Consider the following 21671-nt stretch of genomic DNA (forward strand, 5'->3'; position numbering starts at 1 on the left):
GTTTGATCAGTCTTAGCTATCATGCATATAGGATGTTCTACTCTAGTTTTCCAGTCTACCTTGTAAATGTTACCTATCCTATTTCCGGTTAGTAGTACGATGCCTTGAGAATTCTTAACTAAGCATGCATGTTTAAGGAATTCTACCGTGTATCCGGCATCACACATCTGACTAATGCTAAGTAGATTAAAACGTAGGTTTTCAACTAGAAGTACATTGTCAATGGTTAGGTTACCATGGACAATCTTACCCTTGCTCACAGTTTTACCTTTTGAGTTGTCACCGAAGGTAATTAGAGCACCGGTTACTGATCTGATGTCGGTTAGCAAATTGCTATTTCCGGTCATGTGCCTGGAGCAACCGCTGTCCAAGAACCATTCGGAGTTTCCTGGCCGTTTCTTTGGATCCTGCAAAATGTACATATTTACAACTGTTTGGTACCCACATTTACTTGGTTCCACATGCGATTAGTCCCTTGGGTACCCAAACTTTGATAAACCGAACGGTCTTCTTTGCTAGGGTCTTGACTGTCCTTTTGACACTTGGTCTCGTGTATTTCGGTTTTCCTTCAAATGTCCTAAATGGTGATGGTCTTTGGTTCGGTGATCTATGGTTTGACCTACGCGGTTCAGGGAAGTTTTTCTTATATCTGAGGATTTCGGCTTTTCTTTTCTCAGGGTCAAGCCATGAATCGGTTGGACCAACATAATCGTATTTTAGCTTCTCTTCCCTATAATATGCGGTCTCCTCTTCTTCAGCGGTACAGGTGCTCTTAAGAAATTTTATAAAGGGAAGGTTTCCTTTTGTGAGCCGTGCTATCTCTATGGGTTTTCGGTCTTTAGAGCTATTCCCTGTGTATCCAAGGCCACGCTTACAACGAGGATGCCTGTAATGTTTATTCATATTCTTTACTATATCGCTAGATCTCTTATAGGCGGCCATCTTATATTGAAGTCGGGCATTCTCTTCCTCGGTTAGTTCTCTAGTCGGTTCACTAGGTTGTTCGGTCTTAAGATCTAACTCGCTTTCTAGGGTGTGGGTATCATCAGGTTGTATGACTTCCGGTTCGGTTATGATGGGTACCTCTCGTTCTATTGGAATAGGTGTTATGGAGTCGGGCTTGATGTTGAGGTGCTTAGGTAGCATGGTCAATAGGTTCTTATATTCTTCTACCATGTCATTCAATGCATTGTATAATTCATCTTTAGTAAATTCTTCGCAAGGAGAGTCAAATACCTGTTCCTCATTGGCCATGAGGCATGTGAGTTCATCGTCACTATCACTGCGAGCCCATAGACTTCCTCCATCGTCGGCTATCAGTGCTTTCGGTACCTCACTTCCTTCACCGGCTTGTTGATAACTGTTTCTGTCATTTTGATAGTCCGGTTTCTGGGTATCCCTCCTTGGTTTCCTGCATTCCCACTTAAAATGTCCCAAACAGTTACAGTTATAGCATCTTACATTGGATTTGTCACCATAGTAGTTGTTTGTCGGTTGGCTCCTTTTCATGAACCTTCCAAACTTTTGTGCAAGCATTGCCATGGCATCCTCAGTGAACTGTTCGGCGGTTCTGATCGGTGCGGGTGCAGGGGCCGGTGCCGGTGCAGGTGTAGGAGTAGGTGCGGCCGGTTCTGTAGATGTGATGAGTGCTCTGGTTGATGTTGAGGCCGAGACTTCCTCTTCAGTCCTAGATCTCATCTCGAATTCGTATGCCTTTAGATCTTCGAATACGTCGTATAGTTTCATCTTACGTAGGCTCTTTGATTCCCTCATCACCATTGTTTTTATATCCCAGGCACTTGGAAGAGATCTCAAAGCCTTCATAACTACCTCTTTGTTCTCATACTTCTTGCCCAGAGTTGCTAGTTCATCTAACACACCGGTGAACCGGTCACTGTATTCCTTCATAGTTTCTCCTGGTTTCATTTTGATGCTTTCAAACTTCTGTGTGGCCATCATTATTTTGTTCTCCCTTGTTCTTTCATTTCCTTCAAAGATCTGGATGACCGTGTTCCATGTCTCCTTCGCGGTTTTGCAATCTCTGATCTTGCAGTATGTGTTTCTGTCCACGCTGTTGGAGATCCGGTTTCTAGCATGGTTGTCCAGATTGTTCCTTCTCCTATCTTCAGCCGTCCATTCTTTTCTATCTTTATCAATAATTATCGGTCCTTCGGTCAGAATGGATTCCATTTCATCATCCAAGGTGACTAGGTGCAGGTGCATGCGTGCCTTCCAGTTGGCAAAGTCATCACCTTCTAGCATTGGAGGCCTATCCTGATACATGTTTGCTTGAGTATTGAAACTAACTGCTCTGATACCAATTGTTAGGATCTAGATCGCCGCTGGTGGACCGGGGGTTGGACCCGTTAGCGGTTCACGCTCGAAGGGTGGTGGTTAATCCGGTTAGAGATTAACACCGGGGTTTCAATACTACACAACCTGTCACAAACCCTTGAACTAGGTTCAAGCGCGGAAGAGGTTTGCTTTCAGGTTGAAGCGGCACGCTTGTATGATAGGCACGGTCGGTTTCGGATGATGGAGATTTGGAAATGGTGGGTCGGTTTCGGTAATCTGGATATTCGGTATGGTTAGTATAAAGTCGGTTTGGAGCGGTGTGGTTAAGTTAGTCGGTTAGATAATGAAGCCGGCATAAAGTAAGTAACAAGACGGATTTTATGGATGTTCGGAGATAAAACTCCTACGTCACCCCTTCCTCTCGAAACCGCGAGAAGGATATTCACTAAGGAATACAAGTACAGGCCGATCGAGACTTATTTCCTGCTCGATAACACTCTTACAATTTACACCGAAATTGTAAAACACACTTTAGCTTTCAACACTTAGGCTTTCTAAAACAGCACACTCTTATCACTTGTAGTAAATGCTCTTAGCGCTATCTCAATATCACACTATTGTCTCTTAATGTCCCGCTTAAGTCACTGCATTTACTCTTCTTCAGCTACCCCTTTTATAGGTGAAATATGCCAACGGTCATATTTCACTGCCTTGAATCTGATTGGCTGATCAGAAGTGCAGTGATTCAGTGTTTCAGAGGTTCAGACCTGCGGTCGTTTCCTCAGACCTGATGGTCAATCTCAGACCTGGTATTATGTCTCAGACCTGGCGGTCTGTTCTTCCGGTGTGTAAGACAAACCTGCCGGGTTTGTCTTATACTTGATGTAGGCACTGTCTGTTGGACAGTTGTCTGTACTTGGAAGATTTCCTTTCTGGCTTATCCCGAAGTAGAAGGATTCGGTAGTACTGTTTTCTGCAGCCTACAGTCTTTCCTCAGACTTGCATGGATATGGAAGTATTCAGTCTGTTCATTTGGTATCATTCTCAACAGATACGTCTTCTTGTACTGGTCGGTCATTTGACTTGGCCGAATGTCTTTTGGTAGTGATGTAACCGGACTTCTTCCGGTTATTCTTGTCTTGTGGATGATCGGCTGTTTGATGATTCCGGTTTTGAGCTTTGGCCGATCCTTTCTTTGTGCGGTCACGTTCCGAATACTCTTGATCGGTTTAGTAGCTTGACCGATTGGTTTTCTTTAGTCGGTTCTCTTGTTCATCCGGTCCGGTTCCTTGTTCCTGCATGGAAAGTTTATTTAAGTTAGGTTTATTTGAACCGGTCTTATTTTATCTAACACTAATCTTCTTTAACAATATCGCATGCTATAGCATATGCAAAATTTTCATCGACGTCGATTTCATCTCGATTCCATCTTTTTCCAGACAAAACATAGTTTATAGAGATATCTTCATTTTTAGGTACCTGTGATTCCTCTGGAATCATTTTTTCAATTACTGGATACTCTTCTAGAGTAATTGTTTTCATAGTTTGAGCCATTACTTCTTTTCTTTTTCCAGGATTTTTATCTTTGGAACCGACTGGTCTACCACGCTTCACTTGCATTTTAGGCTCGTTAGCAGTAGTGGGTTGTCCTTCAGGAATATGAATCGTAAATGGAGTATTTGTAGCTGGAATATAAGATTCCATAACCTTTTTAGGACCAGTAAAAGCATCTGAAAATTGATTTGCTAAATTTCGCAAGTGAATGATTTTCTGAACTTCAAGTTCAGATTGCTTTGTACGAGGATCATAATGAGCTAATGATAACTCATGTCATATTATTTCCTTTTCCAACTACTTATCTTCCCTTTCAATGTTGGAAATATCAATTCATTAAAATCACAGTCGGCAAACTGTGTCGTGAATGAGTTACCCATCAATGGCTCAAGATATTTAATTATAGACGGTGATTAATATCCAACATATATCCCCAATCTCCTTTGAGGTCCCATCTTTGTGCGTTGTGGTGGAGCAACTGGCACATATACCGCACATCCGAAAATTCTTATATGGGAAATATTTTGTTCCTGACCATAAACCATTTCTAAAGGGGAGACCTCATTATAATGTGTAGGTCTAATATAAATTAATGTTGCTGCATGTAAAATAGCATGTCCCTAAGCTTGTATCGGAAGTTTCGTTTTCATAAGCAACGATCTTGCAATTAGTTGAAAACATTTTATCAATGACTCTGTAAGGCCATTTTACGTGTGAACATATGCTACTGGATGTTTAACACTTATTCTAATTGACATACAATAACTATTAAAAGCTTAGGTGGTAAATTCTCCAGCATTATCAAAACAAATAGATTTAATTAAATAGTCCGGGAAGTGAGCTCGTAAGATAATTTGAGCAAACAATCTTACAAATGCTTGATTACGAGTTGATAATAAACACACACGTGACCATCTTGTTGATGAGTCAACTAATATCATAAAATATATGAATGGTCCACATGGTGGATGAATAGGCCCACATATATCACCTTGTATTCTTTCAAGAAATTTCAAGGGTTCAGTCCTAATTTTAGATGGTGATGGACTTATTATTAACTTCCCTTGTGAACAAGCAGCACAAGAAAATTTATTGGGTAGAAAAATCTTTTGGTTTTTAGTGAATGCCCACCAACCAATTTGTGGGTACCTCTTCTAGAAGATGGAAAGCTCATTCAAGGATAATGAATGATTAATTATTTTTCATATCGTAATAACTTCGGGGTGTCCCAATCTATCATGCCATGTAATAAAATTATTTTGATTACATTTACTTCGCCAACACTTATGTTCGTGAGATATAATCTAGAGGAAACTGTGGGTAATTTTTCTAAACAACATTATTTTACCCTATATGATACTTGTGATAGATAAATATTCTTTATTTCTTTCATTTGAAGTCTCGGTATGATATCTATTTCCGCGGATATCTTTAAAACTTAACATGTTTCTTCGAGATTTGGACGAATACAATGCATTATCAATACAAATGTTTGTTCCTTTAGGTAATATAATATTTGCTCTTTCGGAGCCTTCAATCATTTTTGAACTACCCGATATTGTATTCACATGTCTCTTTCATCACCAAAGAAATAAAAATTTATTTCTTTTCAAAATGGTATGTGTTGAGGCACTATCTACGAGAGAACTGCATTTTTTATTCATCACGTGTTTGTTTTCAGAAACCTTCATTTTCTTCATTAAATAAAATATAATATTAATAATTATAACGAACAAATAATAATAATAACACAAAAATCATCATCAAACTAAATATATATATATAAAAACATTAATTAATACTGCTTTATTTATATATTTTTTTATTTTTTTCGAAATTTTATTAATTATTATAAAGAAAACACAAAATATCAAATGACCTAATTCTTATTTTTATGATGACAAGAAAATCGGTTACGTCAAACCCGGAGAAGTCATTGAGTCGAAAAGTTATTTTATCATCACGGGGAGCCGAAGTCGAGTTTGACTCGATGGTCCCTTTTCTTTTTAGCGATGCTTGATAAAGATTGATAAAATGCTTCAGCGTACGACAGGTACGTGACCAATGACCTTTCATGACGCAACGAAAGCATTTATTTTCCACGGTCTTATTAATTTGATCATTTTTATCATCGTTGTGGATATTGTGTCGACCACCACCACCACGTTCATGACCATTTCTATGGGAACGGCCTGAAAAATGACCACGGCCACGACCACGACTACGATGTCATCTTCTATAATTATATGATGCCACATTCACTTTAGGGAATGGGTTCGATCCAGTTGGACGGACCTCATGATTTTCCATCAAAAGCTCATTATTTTGTTCGGCCAATAATAGACATGATATTAATTCTGAATATTTCTCAAAACCATTTGCACGATATTGCTGCTGCAAGAGCACATTCGATGCATGAAATGTGGAAAATGTTTTCTCTAACATGTCTCCATCAATAATAGTTTCTCCACATAGTTTGAGTTAAGAAGTAATCTGAAATAAAGTAGAATTATATTCACTCACTGATTTAAAGTCTTGTAGGCACAAATGCAGCCATTCAAATTGAGCTTTTAGAAGAATGGTAGTTTTTAAATGATCGTACATTTCATTCAAATTGTTCCATAGGACCAACGGATCTTTCACAGTGAGATACTCAATTTTTAAACCTCCGTGAATAAGGCGACGAAGGAAAATCATTTATTTGGCCTTATCTTGGTCGGACGCAGTGTTTTCATCTTTGATGGTATTTCCAAGACTATTAGCGGCAAGATGAATTTCAGTATCTAGAATCCATGAAATGTAATTCTTTCTGGTGATGTCAAGAGCCGATAACTCTAATTTCGTAAGGTTCAACATTAAATTGTTAGATGAAATAGTTAAGATTGAAAGTATAAGAGAATACCATTGCCAATCTTGATCGATTTGATTTCCACAAATGAGGTGCGGAAATTTAGCTACCGCAGACGAGGAGGGAGCCTTCGACCCTTACTTCGGGATCGAGAGTTATCGTGCTCATAACGTATTATAAACATACAAGATGATGAAGAAGAGAGATAACACTAGAGAATGTATTATTGTTTATCAAAGGGATGATATTTATAATGTTTCTATGTGTCCTATTTATAGGACTAAATACATAGAAACGTTCAAAAGTCTTCATAATGGTGGAATATGAAAAACTAAGAGTCTTACACACTGACATCCATTAATTATATTGCATTTATAATAATAATAATGTACTAATCTCGTTTCACTTGTCTTTTTTTTAAGAATAAAAAAATGTAAAAAAAATATATAAATAATTGACAATGACAATAAATCAAAACAATCACCTTGTTTGAAAACTCCGATATGTCTTGGTTTTAAAAAAAAAAAATCTAAATTTATTTATTAACTTTGTTTTTATATTTAATTTGAATATCAATATATATTAAATAATTTTACTTAATATACCTTAAATTTACCATAAATTTGTTGTATAAATTATACTGCATATAAAACTGTAGATAGATAATTTCATAACCAATTAATTAAATTTATTATACATATTATAATCTTATACCTACAACCAAACATATGTTAATTATATATATATATATATATATATATATATATATATATATATTAATAATTTTTAAATGTTTTTTCATTTAAACTCAATTATACTTCAGTTTCATTCAGACATTTTCAAATAGATCTATTATGTTAAAATATGTCAAATCTACCCTAACAATTTCCCCATATATATAATATTAAATATAAATTTTAATATATTGTTTTTGTTTTTGTTTTTATCAGTGAGTAAAAATAGAAAAAAACAAAATTTACAAAGAAACTTGTTAAAATTATATCAAATCTACCAAACAATTGATCATATGCTTAATATTAAATATCAATTTTGAGAATTCACTCCAAATAAATATATATAATATATATAAAGTAATTTAAAGCCTATCTAAAAAATTGTCTTTTTCAGTAAATCAAATAAAACACAAGTGACTTCTATTTCTCAATTTTGAAAAGATGGTCAATTAAAATAATTTTTTTGATACCTCTTCAAACATAGCCGCAACAAGATTGGATATTATCAGCGTTTGTCTAAAGTGATGAGTTTGAACCCATCATAGTGTTGAGTTTGAATCCATCGTACAGTCTCATTAAATTGATGGATGTGTTTGTGAACTATGTGCTTAATTTACAGTGAATAGTCGCATTCGATTTATAAAACCTAACCTTTTCAAAACAAAAATCTGAAAATAATCAAACATACACCATTTTATCTCTTAAAAAAATTATTATAATTAGTAATTTTCATTGATTAAAATTGAAATTATGACTAGATAACACAAATTAAATAAAAAATATTCATATGATCATCAAAAGGCAATGAAAACATAAAAAGTTAGGGCTAGTTTGATTCAGCTTATTCTCAGTTTATTGACGTCAGCTTATTCAGTTTATTTTCAGGTATATTTGATATGATCTCAGCTTATTTAATCGTTAAGCTTGAGTATGTTTGATTCAGCTTATACACCCAGCTTATTTTTTTTTATTTATAATATATTATTTAAATTAAAAAATATTATATATTTGAAAATAAATTATATTAATATATTATTTTTATAAAAAAATTTTAATATATTATTTTAAATATTAATAAATAACTTAAATTAAAAAATAATATATCTTTAAATAAATGATATGAATGTATATTATTTTATAAATATATAATTTCAAATATATTTAATATAAATATGATATAAAAAATATATATATATAAATAAAAAATAAAAAATATATTTAAATGTATATTTTGTATTATAATAATTTTATATAAATATAATGGAATAGATGAGAGAGAATTAATAAAATGATTAGAGAGAAATTAAATTGATGAGAGAGAATAAATAAAATAATTAGAGAGAGATTAAATTGATGAGAGAGAATGAATAAAAAAATATTTAAAATTGATGAGAGAGAAAAATACTTAGATTATAATCTTAAACGCTAAGACCATCTTCAACCGAAAAACTCATTTTCAAACTCATTTTGGTATAAATGTCACATCAAACCGTAATCCTACTCCAACCGAAAAACCCATTCTCAAACCCAAAAGAATATTCTTATAATATTCTTTCTTACATCAACTTTTATAACTTTTTAATATCACTCATATCTTTTACAAACTTATAAATTACACCACAATATTATAATATCATCCAAATATTTTAAACTTAAATATAAATTAATTATAAAAATTTATTAAAATAATATATATAATATATATATATATTAAAATATTTTTTTTAATATTATTATAATTTTTTTTAATTATATTATAAATTTATGTTATATAAAAAATATTATATAAATTAAATTAATAATTATATAAATAAACTTAATATAAAATATAAGATAAAAATAAAATATAAATAAATAAAACATATAAATAAATAAAACATATAAACAAATTAAAATATAAATAAATTAAAATATAAATAAATTATATAAGTAAGTTTAATATATAAAATTAATTAAGTAAAAGTTAAAGGGCTAAAATGCAAAAAAAAATATATGCGTTTGTGAACAGTAGCAACGCATATTTGGGTTTTTTGAAGAGGGAAAATGAGAAATCTCATTATGGGTTTGGTTTAGTAGCAACGCATATTTGGGTTTTTTGAAGAGGGAAAATGAGAAATCTCATTATGGGTTTGGTTTTGCAGTTCGGTTGGAGGAGAAAACTCATTTTGGGTATGCGTTTGCAGCACTATTGGAGATGCTCTAAGGAGGGAGGTAGAGAGAAATTTGAGTTTAAACGCAAAAGTGTGTTTATTCTAATTTTTGACGTGAGCTTATTACGCAAAGTTACTGTAGCAGCTTATTACGCAGACGCCAATAAACTGATTACTAACGCCGAATCAAACGTGCCCTTAGTGTATACATAATTCATAAGGGCAAGATTTGCTCTATATAACTTAACTCAAGATTATATGAATGTTGTTATTATTTAGTTAGGACTCAGCTTCCAAAAGACCTATTTATTATTATTATTCTACAACTTTGTTCGGGTCAGGGTATTCAAATTAAATGATTATTTAGAAAAATAATGATGGAGGATATTTTTTGTAAAAAAATTTGACGAGTATTAACATATAATGATAAAATAAATAATTATAATTTAAAATAAATAATATTTTAATTACGGAATTAAGAATTAAATAATCTAATGAATAAGAAGTGATTGAAATTATGTTTTTTTAGTATCATAACTAATGATGCTAAGTTTATTTTTTTTAATTTTTTTTTTTTGAATTAAATGAAAACTACCGTAACTCAACAATCGTAACTCAACAATTATGATCCCGTTTAAACTTAAAACGTTTTCAGATTAAATTAAACTTGTAACTTTTTAGTTTCTTAAACAAACTTTTACTACTTGACTACTTACTTTGATGAATCCTTGACTGAATCTTTTAATTTTAATTTTAATTTTAATTTTAATTTTAATTTTATGTCTATACATTCAAGGTTCACCGACCATGGACTTCTTCTTCTGTCATTCCATCTCTAGTACGTTTGACTGTTTTCTCATTTTGACATTATTAAACTTTGCAACATACAGTACGGTTTGAAACCGGTTTTTGAGATTTGAATTTTATTATACTAGTATTAGTTGTAAACCAAAAAAAGAAGGTATTCTTGTGTTTGTTTAATGTTTTGAGTTTTAAATAATTTTGGTTATATATGTGTTTTTCTTTTCTTTGTATGATCACGGGTAGTTGATGGCTCCCAAGATAATTAATTTGGACTTGAACCGAGCCAAATTAGTTTGTGTCAATCAGAGCCCAAAGGTAAATTACACTACAAGCACAACTCAACCAAAAAAAAAAACCTTATTATAATTGAGATGCCCAATTGACTATCCACTAATTAGAATTATGGTGGGTCCTAAAACTTTTAGGATGGGTTTAAAAACAATTATGAATAAAATAAGTTTATGAGTATGATTCTTTTTCTATTTTTAAAAATTAAAAATAAATAAATAAATAAATTAAAGGGTTATGTCACATTTATAAAAAAAAAAAAAAAAAACTATTTTTTTTTATGAGTATGATTTTTTTTTTTAAATTAAAAAATAAATAATAAATTAAATTAAAAATTTTAAAGTATGTGAGTACTGAACTCTTAGTAAATTCGTGAAGATGTGATAGTTATTAGGTGAGAATAATGTAGCTAAAATTGAAAGTTACTTTTAAAATAGTAAGTTAATGATAAATTAAAAAAAAAATTGAAAGTTTATTATTCTAAGAGTTTATTTAAAAAATAGTTATATTATTATTTATATATATAATTAAATATTCTAATATATTGATAATTTTTAAAAGAATATATAACTAAGTATAAAATTAATTAAAAAATAATAATATAAAAAGTTAATTTACAAAATTAATTAATTCGAATAAATAATATTTTTTTTATCTAGTAAAATTTGTCTAAACTAAAATTATTTATAAAATTATAAAAATTTATTATTACAGAAATTTAAAATTGTCATAATTTAACCAGTTTAAAATTATTTAAATTAGACAATTTAGTATATAGGCCTAGTTTATCTTTGGGTTATTGGGATAAAATTCAGGTAAACTCAGGTTTTATTCCAAAACTCAACCATCACATCTCAAATCAAATCAATCATTTTATAAATTAAAATATCAAAATTACCCTTTAATTAAATATTTTATTTTATATTATTAAAAAATAATATTAATATATTTATTTTTTATATTTATTTTATTACATTATAAAATTTATTTTCATATAATTTAAATTAATAAATTATTTATGTAAAAAAATTATATTAATTATATTAAATATAAATAAAATTCAAAATATAAATAAAATTATAATCAACTATATTATCTAATATACCATTTAAAATTTAAATTTATTTTAATAAATAATTATATTAGAAAATAAAATTAAATATATTTAAATAAAAAATATTAATTAATTTAAAAATATATCTCATTTAAATTAAATATTTATAAAGAAATTTATTATTTTTTTTTTATAAACTAACTTTAAATTATCTTTCTAAATAAATATTATAATAATGGATTTTTTAATTTTTTGTTTATTTTATTATAAAATTTATTTTATTTAAAATTTTATGTTATTATATTAAATAAAAATAAATACACAATATAAATAAAATTATAATGTATTATATTATCTTATCTTATATAATATTTAAATTAAAATTTAAAATTTGTATAGTTCTCAATATATTAACCCATTATATTTACCATGACATAATCAAACTTGATTTGTAGTCGTACATTTTGAAAGGATTCAAATACTGTCAATAGTTTTATAATTCAGGTCATTATATAATGACGGTTCGAATTGACGACTGTACCTATAATGATGACAAAAGTGACTCATTTCAAATCAGTCACTTTTAAGCATTAATGATGTATTTTACATAGTTTAAATTAAGAATTTTTATCATTTTTTTTTTGTTTTTTAAATTATTCAATTTTTTTTTATTTCTATCTTCCCCTAAGGGCGTAAACGAATAAAGTCGAGTACCATATTACTTAAACTCGTCTCAATTTGTTTAATATATATACTGGAATTTGAATTCGATCGAGTACACAAAATTATATTCGAACTAATTAATAATTTTATTAATTTAAAAATATATATTTATTCGAAATTAATTTATTCATTTACGTGAGATGTGAAATGGATTTGTTTCTTTGATCGTAAAAGAGAATAAATGAAAATGAAAAATATTTTGAGAAAAGATGCTTACATAAAGTAGAGGAAATTGTTTAAAATTTTTATTATATATATATATATATATTATAAATATAATATAAACTTTTTATAATATTTATTAATTGAGTTACTCGAACTAAAAATATAAAACACGAATTCGAGGTAGGTTAAACCGAATTTGAGTCGAATTTTGACATAGTTACTCACAACTTAACACATTTACATCCCTAGTTTCACATAAATATATATATATATATATATATATATATATATATATATATATTTTTTGATTAACTTTATTTTTTATTTAATGAATCAAACAAAATAATTTTGTCACAAATTATGATTAATTTTATTAATTTAAGTATATTTAAATATTCTTTTTTTTAAATTAGAATATGTATATAAAATGAAAATTGAAACATAATAAATTAAATTATTAAAATAAAATTTATTTTATACATAAAAATAAAATGCATTAGATAGAAAATAGAAAATGTTACTATACATCTCTATATATAATTATGCTTAATTTTTAAAGTGTCCAAATTACCGGGTCGAGAGTTGTGGTTAATTTAAATATATATGTGAGAGTAAATGGATAATTTGGTTGGATTGTGGGTTGATCCGCCCATAAACTTAAAATAATTAAAAATAAAATAAGAAATGTTATATGTATGTTTCAAACTTGTAACCTAACAAAAATAAGTACAATCCTTTAACCAACTAAACTAATAACACTTTATATTTTAAATTCAACACATAATTTGATAAACACAAGATATTTTAACAATATAAGTTTAATTTTTTAACTAACTAATCTATATATATAATGATGCCTAATTTTTAAAGTGTTTGGATTGCCGGGTCGAGAGTTGTGGTTAATTTGAATATATATGTGAGAGTAAATTGATACTTGAGTCGGATTGTGGGTTTACCCGCTCATAAACTTAAAACGGTTAAAAATAAAATTAAAAATACTATATATATGTTTTGAACTAACAACCTAACAAAATAAGTATAACATTTTAACAAGTGAGATTAAGATGTGGTTTGCCGAAAAGTAATAGACCGGTATCAATTGAAATTAATTAAAAATATATAAATCAAATATTTGATTGACCAAAATGTGAATCACAATGCTAAATATTAAAAAATATGAATTAAATATTTGATTAACTAAAAAGAAAATGTAAGGTCACGTGATTAGATAAGAGGTTCATTCGGAAAAAAATATGTGAGAAAATAAGTTATTTTACCGAAGTAATAAAATGTGGAATAAGATTTTTATATTTTTTATTTTAATATGTTATTCATGATTTATTAAAAAATTTAAACATTAAATATATATTATTATTTTTTTATTAAATTTATTTTATTTATATTTTTATCCATGTTTATCGAACGGAATTTTCCTAGTAATTTTATTATTTTGTGTATGTATAAATATTTTGTATTTAAAATTTATTATAAATTAGTTAATTTTTATATTAACTAAAAAATTATTTATATTAATAAATATATATATATATATATAAAATGTATAATAAAAAATAAAATATATTTATATAAAATTAATGTTGAAAAATAAAATAATATATATAAATATATATTATATAAAAAGTAACTACATTTAAAATATATATATATATTATAAATTATTAATAAAAAATATTTTATATAATTAGTGAAAATATATATAATTAAGGAAAGAAAAATTAATTAAGAAAGAAAAATTAATTATTAATATTTATTATTTATAAAAAAACTTTATATATAAGATAAAATATATTTATATAAAATTATTAATAAAAGAAAATATATATAATATAGTCTTATTATCATATATATATAATATATATATATATATATATATATATATATATATATATATATATATATATATATATATATCTATATATATATATAATATTTATATTTATAATTTTTATATTTATTTTATTTATATATATATAAACATTTTTTTTAAATACACCCACCTTATAAAATAATAATAATAACTATTTTTTTATATATAAATATATATATATATATATATATATATTAATTAATTTATATCTCTTATCCAATAGTTAGTGTATATATATTTATATAAAATGATTATATATAAAATTATATTTTTTTTAATAATCATATAAAATATATTGTAAGAGAGAAATATATAAAAAAATTATTAAGGAAAAGAGTGCAGGATATATATATATATATAATATTTTCATTTATAATTTTTAAACAATTTTTTTTTCATAAATGCACCCAACTTATAAAGTAATAATAATAATATTTTTTAAAATTTCTTTATCATATAAATATATATTATATATATTTTTTTATTTTTTAATTAATTTATATCTCATATATATATATATATATATATATATATATATATATATATATATATATATATATTATCTCATGATAATTTTACTAGAATATATAATTAAGTATAAAATTAATTAAAAAATAATAATATAAAAAAATTAATTTATAAAATTAATTACATTAATTCGAATAAATAATAAATTTTTCTAGTAAAATTTGTCTAAATTAAAATTATTTATAAAATTATAAAAACTTATTATTACATAAAGTATATATTGAAATTTAAAATTTGTATACTTCTCGATATATTAACCATTATATTTACTCTGACATAATCAAACTTGATTTGTAGTCATACATTTTGAAAGGATTCAAATACTTGATTTGTATAATGACGGTTCAAAATGACGACTGTACCTATAATGACAAAAGTGACTCATTTCAAATCAGTCACTCTTTAAGCATTAATGAGCTATTTTCCATAGCTTTGAATTAAGAATTTTTTATATTTTTTTTTTCTAAATTATTTATTTTTTCTTTTATTACTATGTTCCACATATGTGTGTAAACGAGTTAAGTCGAGTACTGTATTATTCAAACTCGACTCGATTTGTTTATTATATATACTTGAATTTGAACATGATCGAGTATACAAATTTATATTTGAACTCATTAATAATTTTATTAATTTAAATTATATATTTATTCAAAATTAATTTATTCATCTACGAGGATGGATTTGCTTCATTGATTGTAAAAGAAAATAAATAAAAAAGAAAAATATTTTGAGGAAAGATTTTTATCATAAAGTAGAGGAATATATTTAGAATTTTTATTATATATATATATTATAAATATAATATATTTTTTTATAATATTTATTAATTGAGCTACTCGAATTTGAAATATAAAACTAGGTTAAACCGAGTTTGAGTCGAATTTTGATCGAATTATTCACAACTTGACTCATTTATCCCCTAATTCCACATATATATATATTATTTAACTTTAATTTTCATATAATGAGTCAAACAAAATAATTTCGTCACAAATTATGATTAATTTTATAAATTTAAGTATATTTAAATATTCTCTTTTTTAATTAGAATATGTATATAAAATGAAAATTGAAACTTAATAAATTAAATTATTAAAATTAAATTTATATATTATACATAAAAATAAAATACATTAGATAGAAAATAGAAAATGTTACTAGACATCTATATATATATATAAAATAAATATTATATATTATATATAAATATAAAAATTATAAATGAAAATATTATATATATATATATATATATAAAATGATGCTTAATTTTTAAATTGTCCGGATTTCTAGGTCGAGAGTTGTGGTTAATTTGGATATTTATGAGAGTAAATTGATATTTCACTGGAATGTGGGTTGACCTGTCCATAAACTTAAAATGGTTAAAAATAAAATTTAAAATGTTATATTAACGTAATAAATTAAATTATTAAAATAAAATTATATATTATACATAAAAATAAAATGCATTAGATAGAAAATAGAAAATGTTAATATATATATATATATATATATATATATATATATATATATATATATATATATATATATATATATATATATATATATATATATATATATATATATATAATGATGCTTAATTTTTAAAGTGTTCGAATTGTCGAGTCGAGAGCTGTGATTAATTTGGATATATATGTGAGAGTAAATTGATATTTTGTTGGATTGTGGGTTGACCCGCTCATAAACTTACATAAACTTAAAACGGTTAAAAATAAAATTAAAAATTTTATATGAAGATAATAAATTAAATTATTAAAATAAAATTTATATACTATAAATAAAAATAAAATGCATTAAATAGAAAATAGAAAATGTTACTAAAAATCTATATATATAAATGTTATTAGACATCGGATTGTGAGTTAACCCGCTTATAAACTTAAAACGTTTAAAAATAAAATTAAAAATGTTATATATATGTTTCGAACTTGCAACATAATAAAATAAGTACAACCTTTTAACAAGTGTGATTGAGAGTGGTTTGCCGAAAGATAATAAGTCGGTATCAATTGAAATTGATTAAAAAAATACGAATCAAATATTTGATTGACCAAAGTGTGAGGTCACAAGGTAAAATATTAAAAAATATTAATGAAATATTTGACTGACAAAAGTGAAAGTGTTAGGTCATGATATTAGAGGTTAATTCGGAAAAAATATGTGATAAAATATGTGAGAAGATAATTTGTTTTTCGAAGTAAATAAAATGCAGAATGAGAATGTTATATTTTTATTTTAATATATTATTTATTAAGAATTTTAAATATTGAATATATATCATTAATTTTTTTTTATATTTTTATCCGTGATTTTTTTTTTTTATTATTATTTTGTATATATATATATTTTGTATTTAATATTTAATATTTATTAGTTAATTTTTATATTAATATACGTTATACAAAAAGAAAAAAATATATGATAGATAAAGTATATTTATATAAAATAATGTTGAAAAATAATATAATATAATATATATATATTTAGTAATAATATATATATAATTAATAAAATAGATAATAATTAAGAAAAAAAATTAATTATTTTTATTTATTATATATAAAAATATAAAATAAAATATATTTATATAAAATTATTAACAAAATATATATATATATATATATATATTTTTCTTTATAATTTTTCTATTTATATATAATATTATATATTTATTTTATTTATATATATAAATAATTGTTTTTTTATAAATGCATTTACGTAATAATAATAATAATAATAATAATAATAATAATAATAATACCTATTTTTTTTTAAAATTACTTCATTATATATAATTTATATCATATTTTTTAATAATTATATAAAATATATTGTAAGAGAGAAATATAGAAAAAAAATTATTAAGAAAAAGAGAACAGGAAAAATATATATAAAATATAATATAGGTAAAAGAAAATAATTATTAGTGAAGGTTGAATATGAAAAGACAGTGACAACTCGTACTTTTCGCCTTCTTCGTCATCAATAAAAACCGTCTCTTTCATATTTCCAAATCATAGAAGAAAGAGAGTCCGGTAGGTTTTTTCATCTTCGTCCCTTTCTCAACCTAAGCCTTAATATTGTTTATTATTATTATTGTTCATAATATCTATCTCCTTTTTCACTTTCAGAAAAGAAAAGAAAAACAAAAAATGTCTGCTCCTATTCAGAATCTCTCCTCTTCATCCGATTCAATGAGCGAAGAAGAAACAGAATCATGTTTAACTACTGTTTCAAAAGATCTAAAGCCACTGCCATTGAAGAAATCCACAGGTAAGAAACGGATCCGGGTTGAAGAAAGTACTGAAAGTTTTTATGAAAGATATCCATCACTGAAAAAATCATTGAAGTACGAACTTGCATATGGTTTAAACTTGTATCATCTTTTCGAAAAGTATCGGAGTAAAATTGGTGATATAAAAGCGAAAGAACTGGATGAGAAATGGTGTAAATTGTTCGAGAAAGAGGCTGAAATTGAGAGGGAGAGTGTCGAGTTACAGAAACTTATGCATGAGTCTAGCAAGAAGTAGATTATAATGTAATTGTTGGTTTGCTATAATTCTCTTTTGGATGGTTTTCAGATTGGGTGGTTGTTTTTGTTTTCATGGTGTAGTAGACTTTTGAATTAATGAATGTGTTTTAAGTTTATATTTATATTTGGTTTTGAATCTATTATTGTATAGTTTCTTGTTAAGACAAAAAAAAAAAAGATAGGATAGTTATATGATGCTATATAGTGACCGCAGTATTCCTCTAGGACAAATAGTTCTGTTAAGTTAAATATTATAAATATGAAAACTAATCTAATGGTAAGATATGCATTTTAGGACTGAATTTGTATTTGTATTTGTATTTTTAATAAATGTCAAATAAACGAATTATAAAACAAAATTTATGTTCATACATATATCACTTATTTTTTTCTTTTTAATTTTAATAAAATTAGGTGAGAACTCTACAAAATCAAAGTAGTCCTTAATCTTAGAAATGAGCTTTTAAGTTCTCATGACTCAATTCATTTGGTATTTTTTGAAATAGTTGTAAGATTAAGCTTATCAAAATTTGTCTCATTGAAAGAAATGTGGCGTAGCTTTGTCTTAAAAAACAATATCTTTGTTTCTTATGATCTTTTTCGTCACGGACCCTTTGTAATTGAACCATATAAAGACATTGTTTCATTTTATCGACAAACTTCGATCTTTCATCTTTCGGGATATGAATGTTCAATGCTGCTGCAAGAGAAGTTTTATCAAATCAATTGAGGTTTTTGCTTGCTGCCTCCGCCAAAATTACTTGGAAAACTCTTTTTTCAATCAGTCGATTCTTTCTTTTAGTCACACTGTTGTGCTGAGTTGTTTTAGAAAGTGCTTTATTCAATCTGATGTTGTGAAACGACCTCTTATATTTACCTTCGTTGTCTGACTTCACGCACCACAATTTCCTACATGGTTCTCTTTCAACTTTGGCATGGAATTTTTAACGAGCTTTAACACTTGATTTTTAGTTTTCAGATCATAAAACCAACATTTCTAGAGTAATCATCAATAAAGGTTACAATATAATATGCTTCACTAATAGATTTTTACTTGGAAAAAACAAAATCAATATGAATCAAATCAAGAACATTTGATTTTCTACACGGAGAGAAACTCGGTGTGTTTTTCTAACTAAGCAAACACTAAAGGTTTTCAAATACGTATCTTGCAAATCGGGAAGTAATTGTTTACTATCGAGAGTTTGAAGTCCCTTCTCGTTGACGTGGTCGAGTCTTTTGTGCCATAAATCAATATCCACGTCTTACTGGATTAAGTTTATCTCTTCCTTGTACAATTTAGCTCGAATTACATACAACATGTTCGTCTTCGATATTTTAGCCATCACGAGTGAACTTTTGGGGAGCTTCCACTAACCTCACCAATATAATTTTTAAATCACTCATCGCCAAGTTTGCCCGGAAAATAGAGTTAAGGCGAATGTTTGGAACGTGCTTCACATCTTTAAGTATCAATTTGTATATGACGGTAGTCTCTAAGAAAATGTCGTTTTTACCTACTATCTTTGATGAACCGATATTATCCATTCAGAGATTGACAAAATCTCATTTCAAATACGTAGAGATTAAATCAACATGAGAAGTAACTTGAAAAAAAGCACTATAATTAATCACTTAATTACTATATTGACTTATGAGATTAACGCAATCATTTTTGCACATGACGTGACAAAAATGTTAATATTATTTCTTCAAAATTACATGACGTGATCTCACCTGTTAATAATGTTACAAAGAAATTAATTAAATAAAATTTACAAAGAACTAAATCACCGGAATATAATGTTAAATTCGTAACTTACTGAGTTAAAGTGATAAAAGTGATTTCTAAAAGACCAAAGATCATTATCGATTCTCAAGTGAAAGTCATGGTTGAGAGGGTAATATTAATCAACATTAAAAAAAATGTTTTGAGTTAAACTCATATTTTCACAATTCACAAAAGGTTGATAAATTATGGCATGATATAATAAATTACATTCTATGTTGCATTTCAAACAACCTATGTGAACATGAAAAATGATATTTTTTTGGGGGGGACCAGTTTAGTTCCATTTCATTAAAAAAACCCCAAAAGAGAAAAAAAATACAAATGTTTAAGATCAGATCTAGACAATTTCTAGATTGACAATGAACAAAAATTGAATTACAGACAACAATAACAATCAATTAGCGCCTATAACGCTTTTACTTTGATTATACTTGTGACTTTCTCGAACGAAATATCTCATATCTAACAAAACTTTCTATTTTCTTCATTCCTTTCGATTTCTCTCCAGAATTGAATGAGTGCATTTCTATCTGAAGTTATATCTCCTTAAATATCTTTAGCAGTTCTACTTCTTTCACTGAGTTCTTGAATTTATTTTTTTCTAGATATTGTAGATTACTGTTTCAAAGTAGCATTTCAGCATACTTACATAAAAGAATCTTCCTTTTTCTTTATTCTTCATCCACTATTGGATTTATTCCCATGCTCCAAAAAGTTGATGATGTTTATGTTTGCAGCATACCTCCTCCAAATTTGTATTACAAAAGAGTATTTCCCAAATAAATGGTTTATGTTTTCCTCAACTCCCGAACATAGGACATAGTTGATATCAGAAATGTTTATGTATTTTTGAATTATGTCTTCTGTTGTCAACCTTTTCTTGTATACCAGCCAAAGAATAAATTGGTGACGAAGAATAATCTTTGGAGACCATACCACATTATGCCAGTCTACCTAATGTTTTCTTGTTCTAACCATTTCCCATTCCTTTCCTACAATGAACTTCTCATTGCTTTCTATTTTCTAGCATATTTCATCACTTCTTTCATTGAGTTGCTTCTGCTTCATTAGGTTTAGGATTCTATTACCTTTTGTAATACGCCTCAGAAGTGAATCACATTTACCTTCATAGACGTCTCTAAATGAGTATTTGATGTATTCTCTTATAACTCCGCTTTCTTGCATTTCTTCTTTGAATATAATGAGAATATTATCCAGACAAGGATCATGCCATAATAGTACCACTCTTCCATTTCCAATTGTGGTTTTCACTATTTGAAAGACATATTTTCTTG

At 26.7% G+C, this 21671-nt stretch overlaps 1 protein-coding gene across 1 annotated transcript; it reads left to right on the top strand.

Moving 5' to 3' along the window:
• Window positions 1-18204: 18204 nt before the first annotated feature.
• LOC124915920 lies at window positions 18205-18582 on the top strand. The gene has a single exon (XM_047456668.1). It carries the CDS (start codon window positions 18205-18207, stop codon window positions 18580-18582), a length of 378 nt encoding a protein of 125 aa, XP_047312624.1.
• Window positions 18583-21671: the final 3089 nt, after the last annotated feature.

Source organism: Impatiens glandulifera, chromosome 9, assembly GCF_907164915.1.
Source record: "Impatiens glandulifera chromosome 9, dImpGla2.1, whole genome shotgun sequence".
NCBI classification, from domain to species: Eukaryota; Viridiplantae; Streptophyta; class Magnoliopsida; order Ericales; family Balsaminaceae; genus Impatiens; species Impatiens glandulifera.